The following is a 16974-nucleotide window of genomic DNA, read 5'->3' as shown; positions in this document are numbered from 1 at the left end:
AAAGTACAGCAGCCTCTGGCCAAGACACTGACTCTCCTCACTAGCTTCAGTTCACACGACTAAAGGCAGCTCTCTCACAGTGATTCTGCACCTTCTACTTGTGCTGGTGTTGCACTTGTTCAGGGGCTGTAGCACAGGCCCAGCTCCAGCTCCTGGGCTCAGCTCAGGGAGTGCTCTGTGACAAGGAAGCCTCTGCTGCTGCGCTTGCTTGCGTTTGTTTTGCTGTTGCTGTATTTGCAGTCTAGCTACTGCAAGCCTGACCTTATCACCTACTTAATCATTAAATATTTTGTTCTCTTGCTGTTGATCTATCTGGTGTGACAGTATGCAGTTGATTTCAGGTCAAACTGATAAAGCTGGGCTGCACCACCTTCAATACCCCCACAAGAGAGATGTGTGCACAGGGATCCGTGGCAGCCTGCAGCCAGGACATGTTCAGGAGCACAAAGAGTGACAATACTGACAGCCACAAACACCTCAAAGGAAATAGCTGGATTTCTAACTCCAGAAAATCCCAACTGCTGTGTGAGGCAGGACATGGCTCTGCAAGGCTCTCTGATGTGGCCCCTTTCAGTGGTTCCTGTGTCTCTTGCCCTTGCTTACAAGGAACCCATCACAGTAAAAGCCAGCAGGAATTATCCAAGGCTGCACTGCTAGTGAAGAATGGGACTGGCAGGGGAGGTGCAGAGGTTTTGGGGCATTTAAGTTAAAGGATGTAGGGCTGGTGTTTTAGTGGCCCAGGCTGGCGGACTGGCAGTGGTGTGGTTGCCCTTAGGTGGCCAATACCCAACGTTCCACATCCTCACCAGTACCACCAGTCAAAAGCAGTGGCAGAATGCCACACGAGCACGAGGGATGGAGGACAACTGGACCAGGAGCACCTTGAGGGGCCTGGCTGCCCCAGGAATGCACCCAGAGCAGTGTCAGTGCCTGGCAGGTGTTTTGTGCTCGGCTCTGTGTGCTCAGGCAGGGCAGCACGTAGCAGCTCGGCTCTGGAGTGAAACACAAAACACGTACCAGACACATCAGTGAGACAGGAATTTCTTGTCATCGAAAGACTTTTACTTACCTTTGTCATTTTAATGCACTGCACTCAGAGCCTGCCTTGGAAAAAAACCACAATACACTCCCCCTGGCTTTTCAGAGATAATTTAAGTCTCTTTCTGAAAGGCCTTTTTATGAGTTCAGAGGCTCCCAGGGTAAGGTGAAATACCAGGAGAGCAGCAGCAACACGTAACTTTTGCCCTGCAGGGTGCTGCTGGTCCAAGAAAACCCTGCAGGAACAAACATTTTGCCCAGGCACAGAGCATGTGCCATTGCAAGTCCTCATGGCAGTGCCCACGTTCTGCATCCTGTGCCAGCCATGTTCCTTCCTGCCTGTCTTTACAGCCCCTCTGCCTCTTAGCTCATGGAGCAGGCAGGGCTGAGTCATCCTAGGCATGCTCTGGGGGAAACCACTGCCTCCAGCCCATTTCTTGGAAGCTAATAAAAAAATAAATCTCAGAAATGTTGCGACACACTTGCTGCTCCTGCTTCTGGGTGGCTGTTGTGCTGCAACATCTCCTCACCACACAGGCAGCTCTGGTGAGTGCCCAGCAGATGTTGCTCTGTGACCCTGCTGACCATGCCCCACTCTGGATCAGATCTACCTCCTTCCTGCCTTCTTTCCATTTACAAGGCTAAGGACCCATATTTGCTGAATAATGGCCTTTATACGATCTAACCTTTGGACAAATGTACCTTTAGCCTTGTGTTTCCTCATCATGTAAGACAGCTCTTTCTTCCCTGAATGATTGTATTCCTTTGGCTGGTTATGCCAAACTTCCTCCTGAAAACCACTATGCAGGTAACCTCAATTATTTTCTAAGCAAGGCTTAAGCCTTCATAAGGGATGCAAGCTTCAGGTGTTTAGTATCTTTGAGTAAAAATCATTCCATTCTCCTGCCTTGTTCCCCTTCTGGAGCCTGCCAGGTCAGCTAGCTTCATTAACTTTGTTAATTTCTTCCCTCTATCCCTTAGAAGCTGCTCTCACAAAATGAAGTCCTCCCAGAAGTTTCAAATCTAATTTTGTCTTTCCATTGCACTCATGAATCTACTCATGATCACTTGATCCAAGCTAATTTTCTGTGGCTAGCTATTACATGTCTTCCACCTCATACACAAAGTCTGAAATCACATCCCTCCCGGGCAGTTCAGAGCTGACTTTATAAAGAAGTTTATGGGCTACAACCCCCCAGGGATAGTTGGGCTTTACCATTATTAACAACCTTTGATCTCCACTTGACATCAAGAAAGCCAAAGTCTCCTGTAAAACTACTGATATTTTTCTCTAGTAACATGGAGATCTCAAATCCTACCTAAGCCTGAATCTGGAGGTTCTAATAGGATTCCAAGAGCCTTTTTATTTCCCTGTGTGAGCAGAGTGCTTGGAGGGTCATAGTACTGCTAATGAAGGACCTTGAGGTCTCAGGGAGGAGGAGGAGGTTATAGAGGAATGCCAAGCACCTTTTCCCATGTATATGTTCTTGCACACACATGCATGGGTTTGTAATTTGAAACTCTCTTTACTTCTGGACAGGCTTTGCAAACTGCTTAGACCACATTCTCTGAGGTGTTTAAAGAGGGTGGAGTATGCAGTATTTATTTAGGTACTCTACAAACCTTAATAAGAATTGAGTGCTTGTAGCAATTGCAGAGAGCAAACAGAGAGCCAGCTGGCAGAAACTGAACAGTGCCACTGCATTTTTATTGCTTCTAACCCCAAAAACCAGATTATTACTTTAAAAAATGTCTTTTTTAGTTTCATTTCTCTCTGATCCTGCATTAGTTTGTCTGCTGTGCACAGCAGTATTATTAGCTGTAGCCTATTTTTCAACTGGCTATAAAAATTCAGCTTTTAAATTACCTCCTGGTCCAACTCCTCTTCCGATCATTGGCAACCTGCACTTGGTGGATCTTAGAAGGCAAGATAAATCACTAATGAAGGTAGGACAAAAAAACCCTAACCCTGACCCTCACAGATTTTAAAGTTGCCTGAGATGTATCAGTGAGAAATTTTGTCTTTTTTAATTCAAACTAAATTGTAAAGGTGTGAAAATTGCTTTATGATATCTTTCTGGGCTTCTTCTAGTCAATGTCTGTGTTGATGCAATGTAATTTAGGAGCAATCAACCACTAAAAAAAGACCTCTGGGTAATATGGGATTTCTTCATGTAATTGTGGTGATGTACATGAAGTCTATAATGCTTGTGGGATTTGAAATATTAATTTGACAGCTTGGACACCCAGAAATCTTTTAAAGCATTAGGACATAACTAACATAAATTAAATTGCTTCCCTCCCCTACGCCCCGGAGATCTGGCAAGAGGAATCCACAATGCAGCGACCCCAAAACTGCTGCAGAGAGGGCCAAATCCGGACTCTGCACTGTGAAATCCCTTTCCCTCTTGATGAATGGGATATGCATTAAAGTCTAGATGGCAGCGCAAGGGAGAGATGGGAAAGCTGTGCTAAGGAACAGAGTGAATAACCTGTGAGCTCTTCCAATAACCTGTAATTTAGAAAACTTACCCCACTGTGTGCAGGACAAGGCTGCTCCTGGGGCTGCCGGGCATTCCCACCTGGCTTTAGGGGATGGTTCCTTTGGGGATGGTTCCTTTGGGGATAGCTCCTATGGGGATGATTCCCTTGGGACTGGTTCCTTCGGGGCTCCCTTGGGCTGGCTCCCTCGTGGATGGTTCCCTCGGGAATGGCTCCCCTGGGATGGCTCCCTTGGGCTGGTTTCCTCAGGGATGGTTCCCTTGGGGCTGGTTCCCTTGGGGCTGGTTCTCTCGGGGATGATTCCCTTGGGCTGGCTTCCTCAGGGATGGTTTCCTTGGGGATGGCTCCCTCAGGGATGGCCCATGCTGGGGTCATGGAGAGAGTGAGCAAACAGGCAGGGGGGGGTCACAGCCAGGTGTCCACGGCTTCTGTGACACCCATGCTCAGCAAACACGGGCTGTGCTGCCACGGGGCGAGGCCCCAGCACCTGGAGCTGTTATGGGCAATGTCAGGGTTGGGGTCAGTTTACCCAGCAGGGCTGGGCAGACGCTGCTGCAGCCTCTGAACGGCGCTTTGGAATTACCTCCGCGTGCTTTTGTCCCTTGCTAGGCTGTGCTTGGTATTGCCTGTGTTTGCCTTGGCTTTGGGATCTCTCCAGAGGGGTTATCCCTCCATCTCACCCCACAGAGAGCAAAAAATGGTGTTTGCACGAAGCAGCTGGCACCAACTGGGGTTTGTTGGGTGGGCAATGAAGGGTGCCCCCGTTGTCCTGTGAAAGAGCCATTGCTCCTCTCATTGCAGGATGCAGGAGAGCTTTAGTACATCAGGAGGATCAGACTAAAGCTTTCCTCTGTGACAGCAGCATTACTGCCACTGAACTATCTTCTCTTTTTTGGTCTTTTTCCAGTTTGCCAACTTTAGCTGCCATTTGAGGTCCAGTCTTTAGATGGGTTTTTTTGTTTTTCATTTATTTTCTCCTTAACAGCAAAACCAGATTAGTGATGCATTGGTGGAGGTGAGGGCTCCTTCATGGCAAGAAGCCTGAATTCCATACAGATGCCAGCATCTGTACAAAATGCCTCATGCTTGACCACGATGAGCTCTGGCTCATAGGTGCCCTTCTGCAGGTGGTGGCTCTGCAGCCATTCCCTGCAGGATGCCAGGATGAAAAATGTCCTTTCAGACAGCAGGAGGTGCTGCTCCATGCACTCTCCCACCCTTCCTGACCATCACAGCTCGCCTCTTTTTTTCAGCTTGCAGAAAAATACGGCCCCATCTTCACCCTGCACTTTGGGTTCCAGAAAGTTGTGGTGCTGACCGGGTACGAAGTTGTGCGAGAGGCGCTTGTGAACTACACAGAGGAGTTTGTAGACAGACCATCCATCCCAATATTTGACCAAATTCAGAACAGAAACGGTACTAGAGCAATGAGAGGGGGCTGGGAGGGACAATGTTGTCGCTTAGTGCCCGTAATGATGATGATGATGATGATGATGATGATGATGATGATGATGATGATGATGAGGCACAGCCTAACTGTGCATCCCTGGAGCCCAGCTTTTAAACATCACCTTCTGAAGCCAAGTGACAGCAAATATTTGGCTTTCCTTGCACGCAATGGCTCCTGGCTTTCCATCATTTCTGCTGATGCACTTGCAGCCCGTCCATATCCAAAGAGTTGAGGGGTGGGAGGAGTGGGATTTTTGAAGGCACTGTGGTAACTCTGGGGTTAATCTCTGTGCGATGTTGGTGTGAGCAGCTCGCTGTCATCACTGGTTTATGAACCCTCCTCACGTTTCCAGGAGACTTTGGACTACCTGGCTTGGCTGCTGGGAGCTGTCAGGGTTTTTCCCTTTCTCCCACTGCCTTTGTCCTGTCAGTTCCCACACCTTTGCCTCCCCACAAAAGTCCCCAGGTTGACCAGCCTGAAATAGCTTCAGAAGCAAGAGGCTGAGGGCTGGAAATTCAGCCCTACAAACAATCCCATAGTTTTTCCACCTCTGACTATTTCAGAGGACTTTTTGCTTTGTCCAGCCTCTCCTTCATGTAAGGCTTTAGCTGGGAGAACCAAAAGGCAGCTTTATATGTTGGTCAGAGGCTGAAGTTGGGATTAGAATTAGAAATTAAATTACCCAGCCATAATATCAATAGATGAATTTATCACTACATAAATAAAAGGAATCTATAAGGGAAAAGGTATTTTTTTAGAGCTGATTTACATGTAAAACATCCCTGTGGGAGAATATCAGTATTGCATTGTGAGTCCTTTCACATTTACCTTCTCAGCCCAAGTCTGAGGCACTTAGAGGTGACCCAAAGATGGAAGCTCTCAGAGGCTGTTAAGCAACAATGGTCACAAATTTTCCCATGAAACATTTTTTCTTCAGAAAATGCCAATTTGTTGACTGTGAAGATGCTCTCAGAAAAGGAATGATCCAGATGAAATTGCATAAATTAAAGAAAAATTAAAAATTGAAGTTTAGAAATTTGCTCTGACATTTTTAGAGCAAAAGGTTTTGCTATCCAAACTAAAAATACACTGCTTTAAAACAGAAAAGCAAACATATTTAAAAGCCTCACAGCCACGATGAAGATGTGAAATCCATCCAGCTTTTCAACTGACCACAATCTGAGGTAGATTTTGGATTATTGACCTGACTTTTTCTTTACAGCACTCTGACAGGATGAAATACCCATCCCTGCTTGGAGGTGCTAGAGATCATCGTGGCATGAGCTCAGAAACCTCCACAAAAATGTCAGTATTTTCACCACTGCTGAAAATACAGCACTGCTGGGAATCTCCATAAAACACTTTAGGGTTGAGGAGACTGAATTATCCCATCCCACACAGTTAAATTTCCTTTATGACTAGAATAGGATGAAGGGATAAGCTGCAGACACACAAGGTGCTTGAGGCCCTAGACTTGCAACGAGCAGGGTCACAAGTGTCCCATGACAAACTCAAACCAACATCTTCCCCCAGCTCTACAGCCAACCCATACTGGTCTGAAAGCCACACCTGCCACTCAGGAGAGGACTGGGGTAACTGGGCTGGGAGGGAGCTTGCTTTTCCCATGCTACAGCTCAGTGAGGAGGGAGCTGAGAGGATACAGGGATGAGGCACACAGAAAGGGGAGACCTTCAGTCCCTAAATCCATGTGAAAACAGGCAGCAGGAACACCTGTGGAGCTCCCTGCTCACCCAGTGCCCTGTTTGGTTTGGTGTGGGGGGCTCCTCTGTGCCTGAGCCCAGCACATTTCTCACGGGCTGCCCAGGTCTGTTCTTCTCCATCGGGGAGCTGTGGAGGACAACGCGCAGGTTCACCGTGTCCAGCATGCGCAACCTCGGCATGGGCAAGCAAATGATAGAGGGCAGAATCTTTGAGGAGCTCCACTTCCTCATCGAGATGATCAAATCCTTCAAAGGTGAGCTGGGGACCATCCTGGGGCTGGTGTGTGTCGCAGCTGCTCCACGTCTCACAGCTTTCCCACCCTGCTCCTGCTGCAGGGGAACCTTTCAGCCTGCCCTCCTTCAACTGCGCGCCCATCAACGTCACCTTCGTCATGCTCTTTGGGGACAGGTTTGACTACAAGGACCCAACATTCCTCACTCTCTTAAGGCTCATAGATGAAATTATGATTCTTCTGGGATCCCCAAATTTAAACGTAAGTAAAATGTCCCACAGATAATTTTTTTTACGTGAGCCACACCAAACACAGGGTTTACTTCAGCAGTTTTCTGATGTTCAGAACCAGCCATTACACCTAAAATGTGACAGTTCTCCATGTGACACTTGGGTCACCAAAATCTGCTGCCAGATGCCCCTTACCTACTTCCCTGTTGACCCATCCTGCACATCTGTGTGGAGCTAAAATGAGATCTGAACTATGGTTACTTTAGCTTATGAAAATCTGCCTGGGAAGTCCCTGGGATGCTGAGATATTGCTACTAAAGACAAAACCCAACTGATTCATTGGCCCTTAGGAAAAAAGCGGTTTCAGGATGTGCCAAGGGGATTCTGTGTGATTCTGTGTGTTATTTCTGCAAGCCTAATGCTTCTCTTTTTAAATTTCTCATTAGTATTTCAATTTCTACCCGTTCCTTGGATTTCTTTTCAAAACCCACAAGATTATGCTCAAGAAAATCGAAGATGTGCGTGCCATTTTAAGGCAATACATGAAGGCCAGCAGGGAGGATATCAATGAGAACAGTGTGAGGAGCTACATCGATGCACTGATATTCAAGCAACAAGAGGTATTGGGCTGCTTAGCTCTGTTGGCTGTTTGCAATGTCTCCTTTAGATTTTCTAGCTAAAGGAGTTGCTGAGTCTTGATTTCAGTCATGTCATGTAAATCTATTGAAATCCATGCTGTTACTCCAGTGGTATTTAAATCAGATGTCAGGCTCTTCCAATTGGTACATTTTTCTATCAAAATTAAGACACAAAAGCTACTCTCAGTCCACTCCTGAAATAGCAGCACTAATAATGTGAGATCAACCACTCACTCCTAGTAGAAAATGCATGAATTCACATGAAAGCTGACTCTGCTTTTCTTTTTATGAAAACAAATCAATTAATCATTGATACTGTTGCTCCATCAAGATGAATGATCCCCTTAAAGAACTTGAATGATAAATCATCAGTACAAGTCCTAACCCTGCCCTGCATCTCACTTAGCAGAGGCTCGGCAGTTTCACACATCACTTGGTTTCATTCAACACAAAATATTTGGGCTCTGAGCTTTTTCTTCTTTCCAGCTGGATTCAGGCTGACCTTAGGCACTAAGTATTCTACTCAACTATGTGGAGGAGGAGTTATCACAGTTCTAAGACTCAGGCAGAAATGGCCTGAAAGGCGATTTTGAGCATTGTTGGGGATTCAAACCTGGCCTTGGGCAGGAGGAGTCCCTCAGAGATAGAATTAACTGAATCTGCTCCTGTTCTGGGCAGAGACCAGGCTCTTTCCAAACCTGCAAGGCTGAATCTGTGAGCAGCAGCTGGCTCTGGGTTTCAGTCTGCTTCCAGCGGAGATGGACTCTTTTTGTTGAACCAAAACTCCCCTCCAAACCTTCCATCTGTGGTGCTCCATCTCTGGTGAATGCTGTGCATTCAAGATCAGGTCTATTTATCACCCAGTTCACAAACACAAGACCACAGCCAGCTGTGCTGTAGGTAATGCAGCATTTCCTGCGCTTGCTGAATACTCAGACTGATGGTTTTATGACTTTTCTTACCTCTTGTGTTTTTCAAGGAGAAGCACAAGAAAGACAGCCTCTTCCATGATGACAACTTAATGGCATCCATACTTGATCTGGTCATGGCTGGAACAGAGACCATTGCCACCACGCTCCAGTGGTCCATCCTGCTCATGATGAAATACCCAGAGATTCAAAGTGAGCAGCTTTTACCTACTCCATCCATGGCAAGGCTGAAATGAAGAGGTCTGGCCTCAGACCCACAGCAGCTCTTTTGCCTGAAGAGCTGAATCCTAGCTCTCCTCTGTGATAAACTGCTAATGTAAATGGTGCTGATCAAAGTCACAATAAAATAGCCCTTTTGAGTAGCTGGGAGAGAGGATGAGTGGAGATCAGAGTATGATGCTGCAGAAACAACCCACCCACACACCTGAATTAAACACAAAGCAGGGAAACCCACACTGCTGCTTTAAGAATCCTCTCTCTCTTCAAACTCTGGAAAAATGGGTTTTTTTTCCCCCTAAACCAAATCCAAGGAGGGAGTTGGCTTCCTCGCTAGGACACATCCCTTTTGTTTGTTCCTTCCAGAAAAGGTCCAGGAGGAGATTGGGAGAACAGTCAAGGCTGGGAGCTGGGCCACGTACGAGGACAGGAGGAGGATGCCCTACACCAACGCGGTGCTGCACGAGGTGCAGAGGTTCATCACCCTCCTGCCACACGTGCCCCGCTGCACTGCTGTTGACACCCACTTCAGGGGCTACTTCCTGCCCAAGGTAGGTATCTGCTGCCTCCCAGGAACACAAAACCCTCCCAGATCTGCCAGTGCCACTGGAGAATGGTTTCTTAGAGGGAATTACACAACAGAGTCCAAAACCATCCCCAGAAGGGTTTCTGTACACAGCCCAGGGTTGTCATATGGCTCAATCCAGTCCCTCTCATGCTCAGGACTTCCTCACTCCACGAGCAGCCCTGGTTTACCTCCTTGCTGCCATCTGCACAGTGAAGTATCTGCCAGAGAAGTGCAGGATTTTACCTTCCACTTGAGGTTTTCACAGCACCCTGTGGGGTTTGGCTTCAGTCCTTGGCACTAGTGGGAGAATCTCACTGATGTCTCTCTGCTGGATGATGGGATAAAACCCTCATGGTCTCCACCTACCCCAGGTGGAGCAAATCCGGGACACCAAAGCCTGTGTGAGAAAATGAACCAAAACAGCACTTGGCTATCTTTTGTGCCTTTGTGTACTTTTCTTCCAGGGTATAATTGTAATCCCATCCCTTACCTCAGTGCTGCTGGATAAGACACAATGGGAGACACCACATCAGTTCAACCCCAACCACTTTCTCGATGCTGAAGGGAATTTTGTAAAGAAAGGAGCTTTCCTGCCTTTCTCCACAGGTAACTAAAGGGCTGACCTGCACAGAGCTGGGGCTGTGGCAGGGCCACTTTATTACACATACACACTAATGAGTCTTCATGTCTAAACATTGCCCTTAACTCAGTCAATAAGCAACCAGACTACTGCATGGAATCAATTGTTCTGCATCTGGGCAAATGGCTGCTCTCAGAGCACAGCTCTCCCACTGCTAAATATAGCACAAAGAAGGGTAGTAAAAAGAAGCACACTTTTATCTAAAAGTGGTATATGAGGATAAATTCCACAGGAAAAGTGAGTTTCAAACTATTCCACTTTGGAAGGAGGTGGAATTCTTCTATCAGGCTGCTTTCCAAAAGAAAGGGTTAAAGATGCTGAGAGGGTTGGAAGAGCTAAGGAGAGGAGAGGGCACACCATAAATGTGCAACAACTCTGCAAGATGGCTGTAGCCTGTGACAAAAGAGACCAGGCAGGAACCTTCAGCAACACAGGCTCCTCTACACCAAAATGCTTTAGTGCATTTCAAAGTTTCCCTCCTGCTCCCATTGCAACATCTCAGATGCTAAGTGTCCATGGCAAACATTCCAGCTGGATTCTGCCATGAGGTGAACTCTCTGCTTTCACCCGCAGGGCGGCGGAACTGCATCGGGGAAAGCCTGGCCAAGATGGAGCTCTTTGTCTTCTTTGTAGGGCTGCTCCAAACATTCACCTTCCGACCCCAGCCGGGAGTTTCAGAGTCTGACCTCGACCTCACCGTCCCTCAAACAACTTTCACATTGAGGCCTCAGCCCCAGGCAACCTGTGCTGTCCTGAGGGAATAACCACGGCCTTGTCCCAGAGCTTTGGGGTCCAAGAGCCCAACTCTGCTCAAACTCGCCATCCCCCACCCTGCCCCAGCACCACATCCCCTCCCCACTGCCTCCATCCACCCCTCTGCACTGCTCCATCCCCCCAGGGCTGCTCTTTGTTCCTGTGCCCTGGGGGAGATGCAAACGCAGCCATGGTGCTGCCCATCACACCCCACTTCTCAAGATGTGCACAGAGCTGGAGAAGGGACCAAGCTGCTGCTCTGGTGGAGGGGATGCAGCCCATGAGCAGCAGGGGAACACCCAGGCTCCCAAAGCTCACCATGTCACAGAAATCTGCCTGGAATCCTGAGGAAGAACAAGCCACAGTTCGCTGGAAGCCACAGAGAGACACCGTGGGTCACAGGCTTGAGCCATCCATAGACACCTCCTGAGCTTTTCCACAGCTCACAGCAAAATCCTGCCAGGATTTCACCCACCAGGCAGCCAAGCCAAACACCAAGAGTGAAAAAAGTGATGGGTCCATGTGGTTTGAGGACTAAATCTGCCTGGGAACAGTGTTCTGGAAGATGCCCCAGAGGCTGCAAACCTGTTCAGAGAAGCAAGTGCTGCAACCAAGCTCAACACTGCTCCCCAGCTGGAGCAAAACAGGAGCTGCATTCCTGAGTTTGCAATTTAAATCATGAGGCCACTTGAGATTTGCACCAGCATCCGGTCATAAAGGGCTAATGACACAAAAATAAACTACACCCACTGCTAGTTTTACACATCTCTGTCCTTCCTGACCTTGTTAAACAGCAGCAAAGAGAGTTCCCTCTCTTCAGATACCCTGGTTAATGTTACCCTACACCAGCAGTCATTCTGTGTTTGGGATGGTCTGGCCTTTGGAACCAGCCATGCAATTCCCCTGCAAAGGCAGTCTAATTTCACAGTGCTTGTTTTGCACACACACGCACAGAGAATGGGGATCAGGGATTAAAGTTGGTTTTGGTTTTGGATTAAAGCTGGTTTTGGTTGGCTTCCTTTACTCTGTAGCTCAGCCTGGCTGTTGTCTCTATCTCACTCTTCCATGCCATCATATTCCACAACCTTATTCCAGCTGAGTCCATTTCCCATCCATTTACCTGCTGTGACTTCCCACTCCTCCACATGCATTTTCTTATCATGTGCTTTATCATATTGTTTGTTTCCCCTTCATGGGAACCAAATAAAGTTTTAATCCCATGTCCTCATTACATTTCCTATGCCTGGCACCCAACTTTGCAGCACACAGAAATGCAAACACCATGAAAGGCTGATGCTGAGCCCAGAGTGACAACAGATAAAATGCAGATGTATCTCATGGGTGAGAAGTTCTGCATATGCTCATCCTAGTAAACACCAGCTCAACAGCAGACCCTCCATACCTGCAGGGTGATTTCACCAGGGCAAATTCCTCAGCTGTGGGCTGTGAGTCAGCCCTGGGGACAGCCTCAGTTCTTCACTGCTGTGCCTCTTGCTGGCAGAGGCTGAGTTAAAGGTTGCCTCCACATCCTCCCTGCTGCTGGTGCTGGCCCTCTGCTCAGTGCTTTGGATGGAAGGCAAGGAGAGACAGGTAAAGCAACTGGGGAGCAAACCACATAGCAGCTCTGTGCAGGAAGTCTTGGTCTTGCTGAAATAAAATAACACTTCTGCCTTTGGCTTCAGAAAGGCCAGGATTGTTCCTGTTTTAACCCCTCCAAAATAACATGAACTGAAAAGATAGATAAAGCAGCAGTGTAGTGCTCTAGGGAACAACACTGAGCTGGGCTCAGCTCTGCATGAATTCACTGGTGGAACCTCAGACCTGCCCCCTTGCCATGGGCTCTGGGGTTCTTGAAGCAGAGAGATGGATCCCTCCCTTCACAGCACAGCAGCCTCCAGAGCTGCAAACATCCAAGGAAATCAGGTTCCTCGGATTCCTTTGAAAAATGCATCCCACTTGTGCCTGTGCCAGCAGATGGATGGGAGTGATCCCTCCCCAGCACACTGAATTACACAGCTGAATATATCTCCACAAAATAAAGTGCCTGTCTCCCATTTATTTGCTCAGCCAAGCAATGGCAGAACATTGATTATGACTCAGCTATCTATTTATCTAGCAGAAAACATTGGCTTTCAGAGCTGGAAATAGCATTTCCACATTCCTCAGTGGCCCTGAGGGTCTCCCCTGTAGCTGCAAAACATGTTTGTGCCTTGCAACTCTCACCTGGGTTGAAGGCAAACACCTTGGGGCAGGACAGGTGTCTTGATGTTTAGAGCCAGATCTGAACAACACCAACTCATTTTGTGGCTCATGGCACTGGCAGCTGTCCCCTGGCCCAGCCTGCCACCCCCGGGGCTGTGTGATGCTGGCACCAGGGCCTCCTGCCCTGAGAGGGGCAAGGATCAGGGGCAGGGATTGCAGCACCTCCACCTGCACCCCTCTGCACTGGCCAGAGCAATGAGCATTGCACACAATCGAATTTCTACTTTATTTTTGCCACGAGATGGCACCACGATCCCTCTGAGCCACAGCCAGCCCAGCCCTGTGGTCTTTACTGGGCTAGAACGCACAAATCCGGGCTGGGGAAGGAGTCAGGACTAAGTCTGTAGTGTTTATGCCTCCCTCAGTCCAACTGCACTCACCTGCTGCAAGGCTGGGTGCAAAGACACTGATTTCCCATTAACCTGGCAGAATCAGGTGTGTGCAGGGAATGGCTGGGCTTAAATTCATTTGGCATCTCCCATTTTCCCTGTTTTATCTGGCACACAGGGATGAGCAGGGGGATCCCTTCCCTTCCCTTCCCTTCCCTTCCCTTCCCTTCCCTTCCCTTCCCTTCCCTTCCCTTCCCTTCCCTTCCCTTCCCTTCCCTTCCCTTCCCTTCCCTTCCCTTCCCTTCCCTTCCCTTCCCTTCCCTTCCCTTCCCTTCCCTTCCCTTCCCTTCCCTTCCCTTCCCTTCCCTTCCCCTGTTTTATCTGGCACACAGGGGTGAGCAGGGGGATCCCTGCCCTTCCTTGTTTTAACCAGGAGCACAGGGGTGAGCAGGGGGATCCCTGCCCTTCCCTTTCCCTGTTTTATGTGGCAGCCCAGGGGTGAGCAGGGGGGTCCCTGCCCTTCCCCACAGCACAGCCATGCTCTGCTGCAGCACGTGTGGATGTTGCAAGCTCCTGGCCTGCCCACTCAGCATTCCTCCCTTTGGGCTGTGTCTGGCAGCCAAGTTCTTCCTCTGAAGAGCCAATTCCTGGGCTTGCACCTGCCAGTAAGACCCTTCATCAGTGCAGATACCCAGCTCACTGGAATTCCTGACTAATCTGTGACCTGGCCCTAACCCAGCAGGGTGGGGGAAGCCCAGGGGTGCACTGGAGTGTTCCAAAACCACACGGATACAGCACTTGAGGACATGGCTTAGTGCTGAACATGGTGGTGCTGCTGGGTTGATGGTTAGACCTCATTAAGGTCTTTTCCAACCTAAACAATCCTGTGATTAAGAAGTTGTTGGCTGCTCCCCAGTGATGGAGCAGAGGAGGGCCGTGGGCCAGGCTCCCTTGGTGCCCAGCTGCTCTCCAGTGCCCCCAGCAAGGCAGAGGCAATGTCCTGGTGGCCCAGAGGCAGCACAGCCCTGCAGGGAGGCAAGGGGACAAGGAGCAGACCCCAGGTTATGAGCTGAGCTGTGGGAAAAGGGAAGTGTGCCCAGCCCTGAAGTCACACTGGCACTGGACTGGACTCAGAGGAGATGAGGGAGCAGGGAGCTGGCTCTTCCCCTCCAAAAGCCCCATGCTTGAGGCTTGCTCACTCCTGGTGCTTTTTGCTCTGGTGAGCTGCACCCCTTCATCTGGAGGGCAGCAAGTGCCCTGGGAGTGCAGCAGCCTTTGAAGGGGGTGTCAGCTGAGGTGCACCAGGAGTTTGTGGCAGGAGAGGGGTGGATCTCCACACCTCATGGATCACTGCATTGGGAAATGCCATCTCAAAGGCAGGGAAGCAGCCAGGGCCAAGAACTCAGTCTCTGTGTCACCCTTTTCTGCAGGGCAAAGGAAAGGCACAGTGGTAAAACACCTGTGAATCCCAGCTCCTGCTGAATGTTGGTTGGAACACCCCAGGACAGGAGGTCTGCAGCGCCTGGGGTAGGGAACTACCTCTCAGATGCTTTGGTCTGGAATGGCAGTGTTCAGTGCTTGGATGAAGGTGGACAGCACCCAGATTTTGGATGCTCTAGCACACATGAGAGCCTATGAAGCTTTTAGAGGTGAGCATCACTTACAAAGTCACTGCAGGATACTTCAGCACACTGTGTAAGCAAAGCAAACCCTTCCTTTGAGTCTGGGGGTCCCTCAGCAGCAGCAGCAGGAGGCCCCATTGCAATGCTGTGGGTGCTGTTTGAGTGCCAGCCATGAGCAGGGTGAGTGCAGGAGCACCATGATCTGCAGAAAGAAAACATGTATTGCTTTTATTAGGGATATATGAAGAAAAAAAGCATACAAAGACAGAACCAGGACAGGAAACCTAGGCTCCAGAGACATTAGAGTGGGATACAGATGAGTGACAAGTACAAGTTGCATCATACTGACATTTCAGTACAGAATTTCTTCAGTTTTCAGAAGAAATATTTGCACACTGAAGATTTTGCCACCCCAAAATGAACCAATTGCACAAATTCTTCCATTTTTTCAGCACCACATGGCATTTATCTGCTCTAGGCAGTGGTTGTATGACCAGCTCAGGATTTCCAACCACTACCTGTGGATCCTGAGAAGGCAGAATTTGATGAGAGGTGCAGAGTACCTAAGTGGAGGAGCTGGAATTTGTCTGTGTGTGTGTCCCAGGCCCTTCTAGGAGCCACAGGAGAGCCATGAAGACTCAGGACACCCCTGACACACCAGCTCCACTGCCCTGCCTCCTGCTGCTGGTGGGAAACACTTTCCCAGTCACTGCCTGGCCCAAGAATGCGGATGCAAACACTTGGAGGAAAAGGGCAAATACAGGCTGGCCCAGACTCCCACACAAGTGTTCCTGTTGTGAAATCCACCACGTGGGAGCTGGTGGGGGCTTTGCACAAATGCCATAGGAATTTCCCATCTCTGTAACTCTGCTGCCTCTTGCCATGCCCGTAGGGAGGGATGTGCCTGCTTGGGGAGAGCTGGAAAAGTGACATTGCCTCTCTCTCACCCTCCAGCAAGGAATGCACTGTGGCTGGCAGATGATAACAAAATTTATCTTGTTTTTCCTTCAGTATGAAGTATTGAACATACTAAAATAGGAGGATGATTACCCAAAATTTAAATATTTCCATGCAAACTCTCACAGAGTGTGTTCATTAGACAATAATCTCATCAGCATCTCTGAATAAAGCACCATGAATCACCATATGGTTAAAATACCTCTTGTTTGAATACCAAAGCACTGGTGTAGCTCATCAGGCTGTTCTCATTAATGCTCCCTTTCCTTTTCTTGAGGCATTTCTTTATGATCACACCCACCTCTTCTACATTTTTCTGTATCATCTTGGCAGGTTTGAGGAGAAATCCAAAGAATGGGTAGAAATTAAACAACTAAAAAGAAAACAGGAAAAAAATCACAAAAAAATTAAAATTACCCATTACCTTGTAACACTCAAGTGTCTTAATGGAGGCATCATTTATGTGAGCAACCACATAATTGGAGTGACTTTTTTGGTAACTAAAAAATTTTAATGTATCAAAGGGCCTCCTCTTAGTTAAAATCCTCTACAGAAATGAATGGGGCCTATCAGACTTGTCTAGATAGAGCCTATAAACGTGAATTTAAAAAATACAATTAAGAGAAAGTGATAGTAAACTCATGAAACAATGAAATTACATTTTTAAAGAGGTAATAAAGCAAAAAGATAAAGCATTTCACAAAGAAAACTCCAAATGTTTAGTAAGCCAGAACACTTCTGTTTTGAATTTAGATCATTGATTTCATCTTTCACATGAATTATAAATCAATTACACTCAGCATTGTTAAATTTCACAGCACAATAAGCAGCTGCATTTTATGTGCAGGCAAGTTACTTACACCATTTCTCAATGTTATAGATAAAC

The 16974-nt window shown here is 48.1% G+C and overlaps 1 protein-coding gene across 1 annotated transcript; it reads left to right on the top strand.

The window, feature by feature from the left end:
• Positions 1-2787: 2787 nt before the first annotated feature.
• LOC118692769 (cytochrome P450 2W1) lies at positions 2788-10929 on the top strand. Its single transcript, XM_036392815.1, has 9 exons — positions 2788-2985; positions 4794-4956; positions 6816-6965; positions 7048-7205; positions 7621-7794; positions 8792-8933; positions 9324-9508; positions 9990-10131; positions 10739-10929. Exons 1-9 carry the CDS (start codon positions 2788-2790, stop codon positions 10927-10929), a joined length of 1503 nt encoding a protein of 500 aa, XP_036248708.1.
• Positions 10930-16974: the final 6045 nt, after the last annotated feature.

The sequence above is a fragment of the Molothrus ater genome, chromosome 16 (assembly GCF_012460135.2).
Source record: "Molothrus ater isolate BHLD 08-10-18 breed brown headed cowbird chromosome 16, BPBGC_Mater_1.1, whole genome shotgun sequence".
Lineage (NCBI taxonomy): Eukaryota > Metazoa > Chordata > Aves > Passeriformes > Icteridae > Molothrus > Molothrus ater.
This window is presented reverse-complemented; position numbering and strand designations above follow the sequence as displayed.

Coding starts and splice junctions, on each gene's coding strand:
- LOC118692769 (XM_036392815.1), top strand. CDS start 2,788: ATGTCTTTTTTAGTTTCATTTCTCTCTGATCCTGCATTAGTTTGTCTG. Junction 8,934..9,323: donor GAAATACCCAGAGATTCAAA/GTGAGCAGCTTT, acceptor TGTTCCTTCCAG/AAAAGGTCCAGGAGGAGATT. Junction 9,509..9,989: donor GGGGCTACTTCCTGCCCAAG/GTAGGTATCTGC, acceptor CTTTTCTTCCAG/GGTATAATTGTAATCCCATC.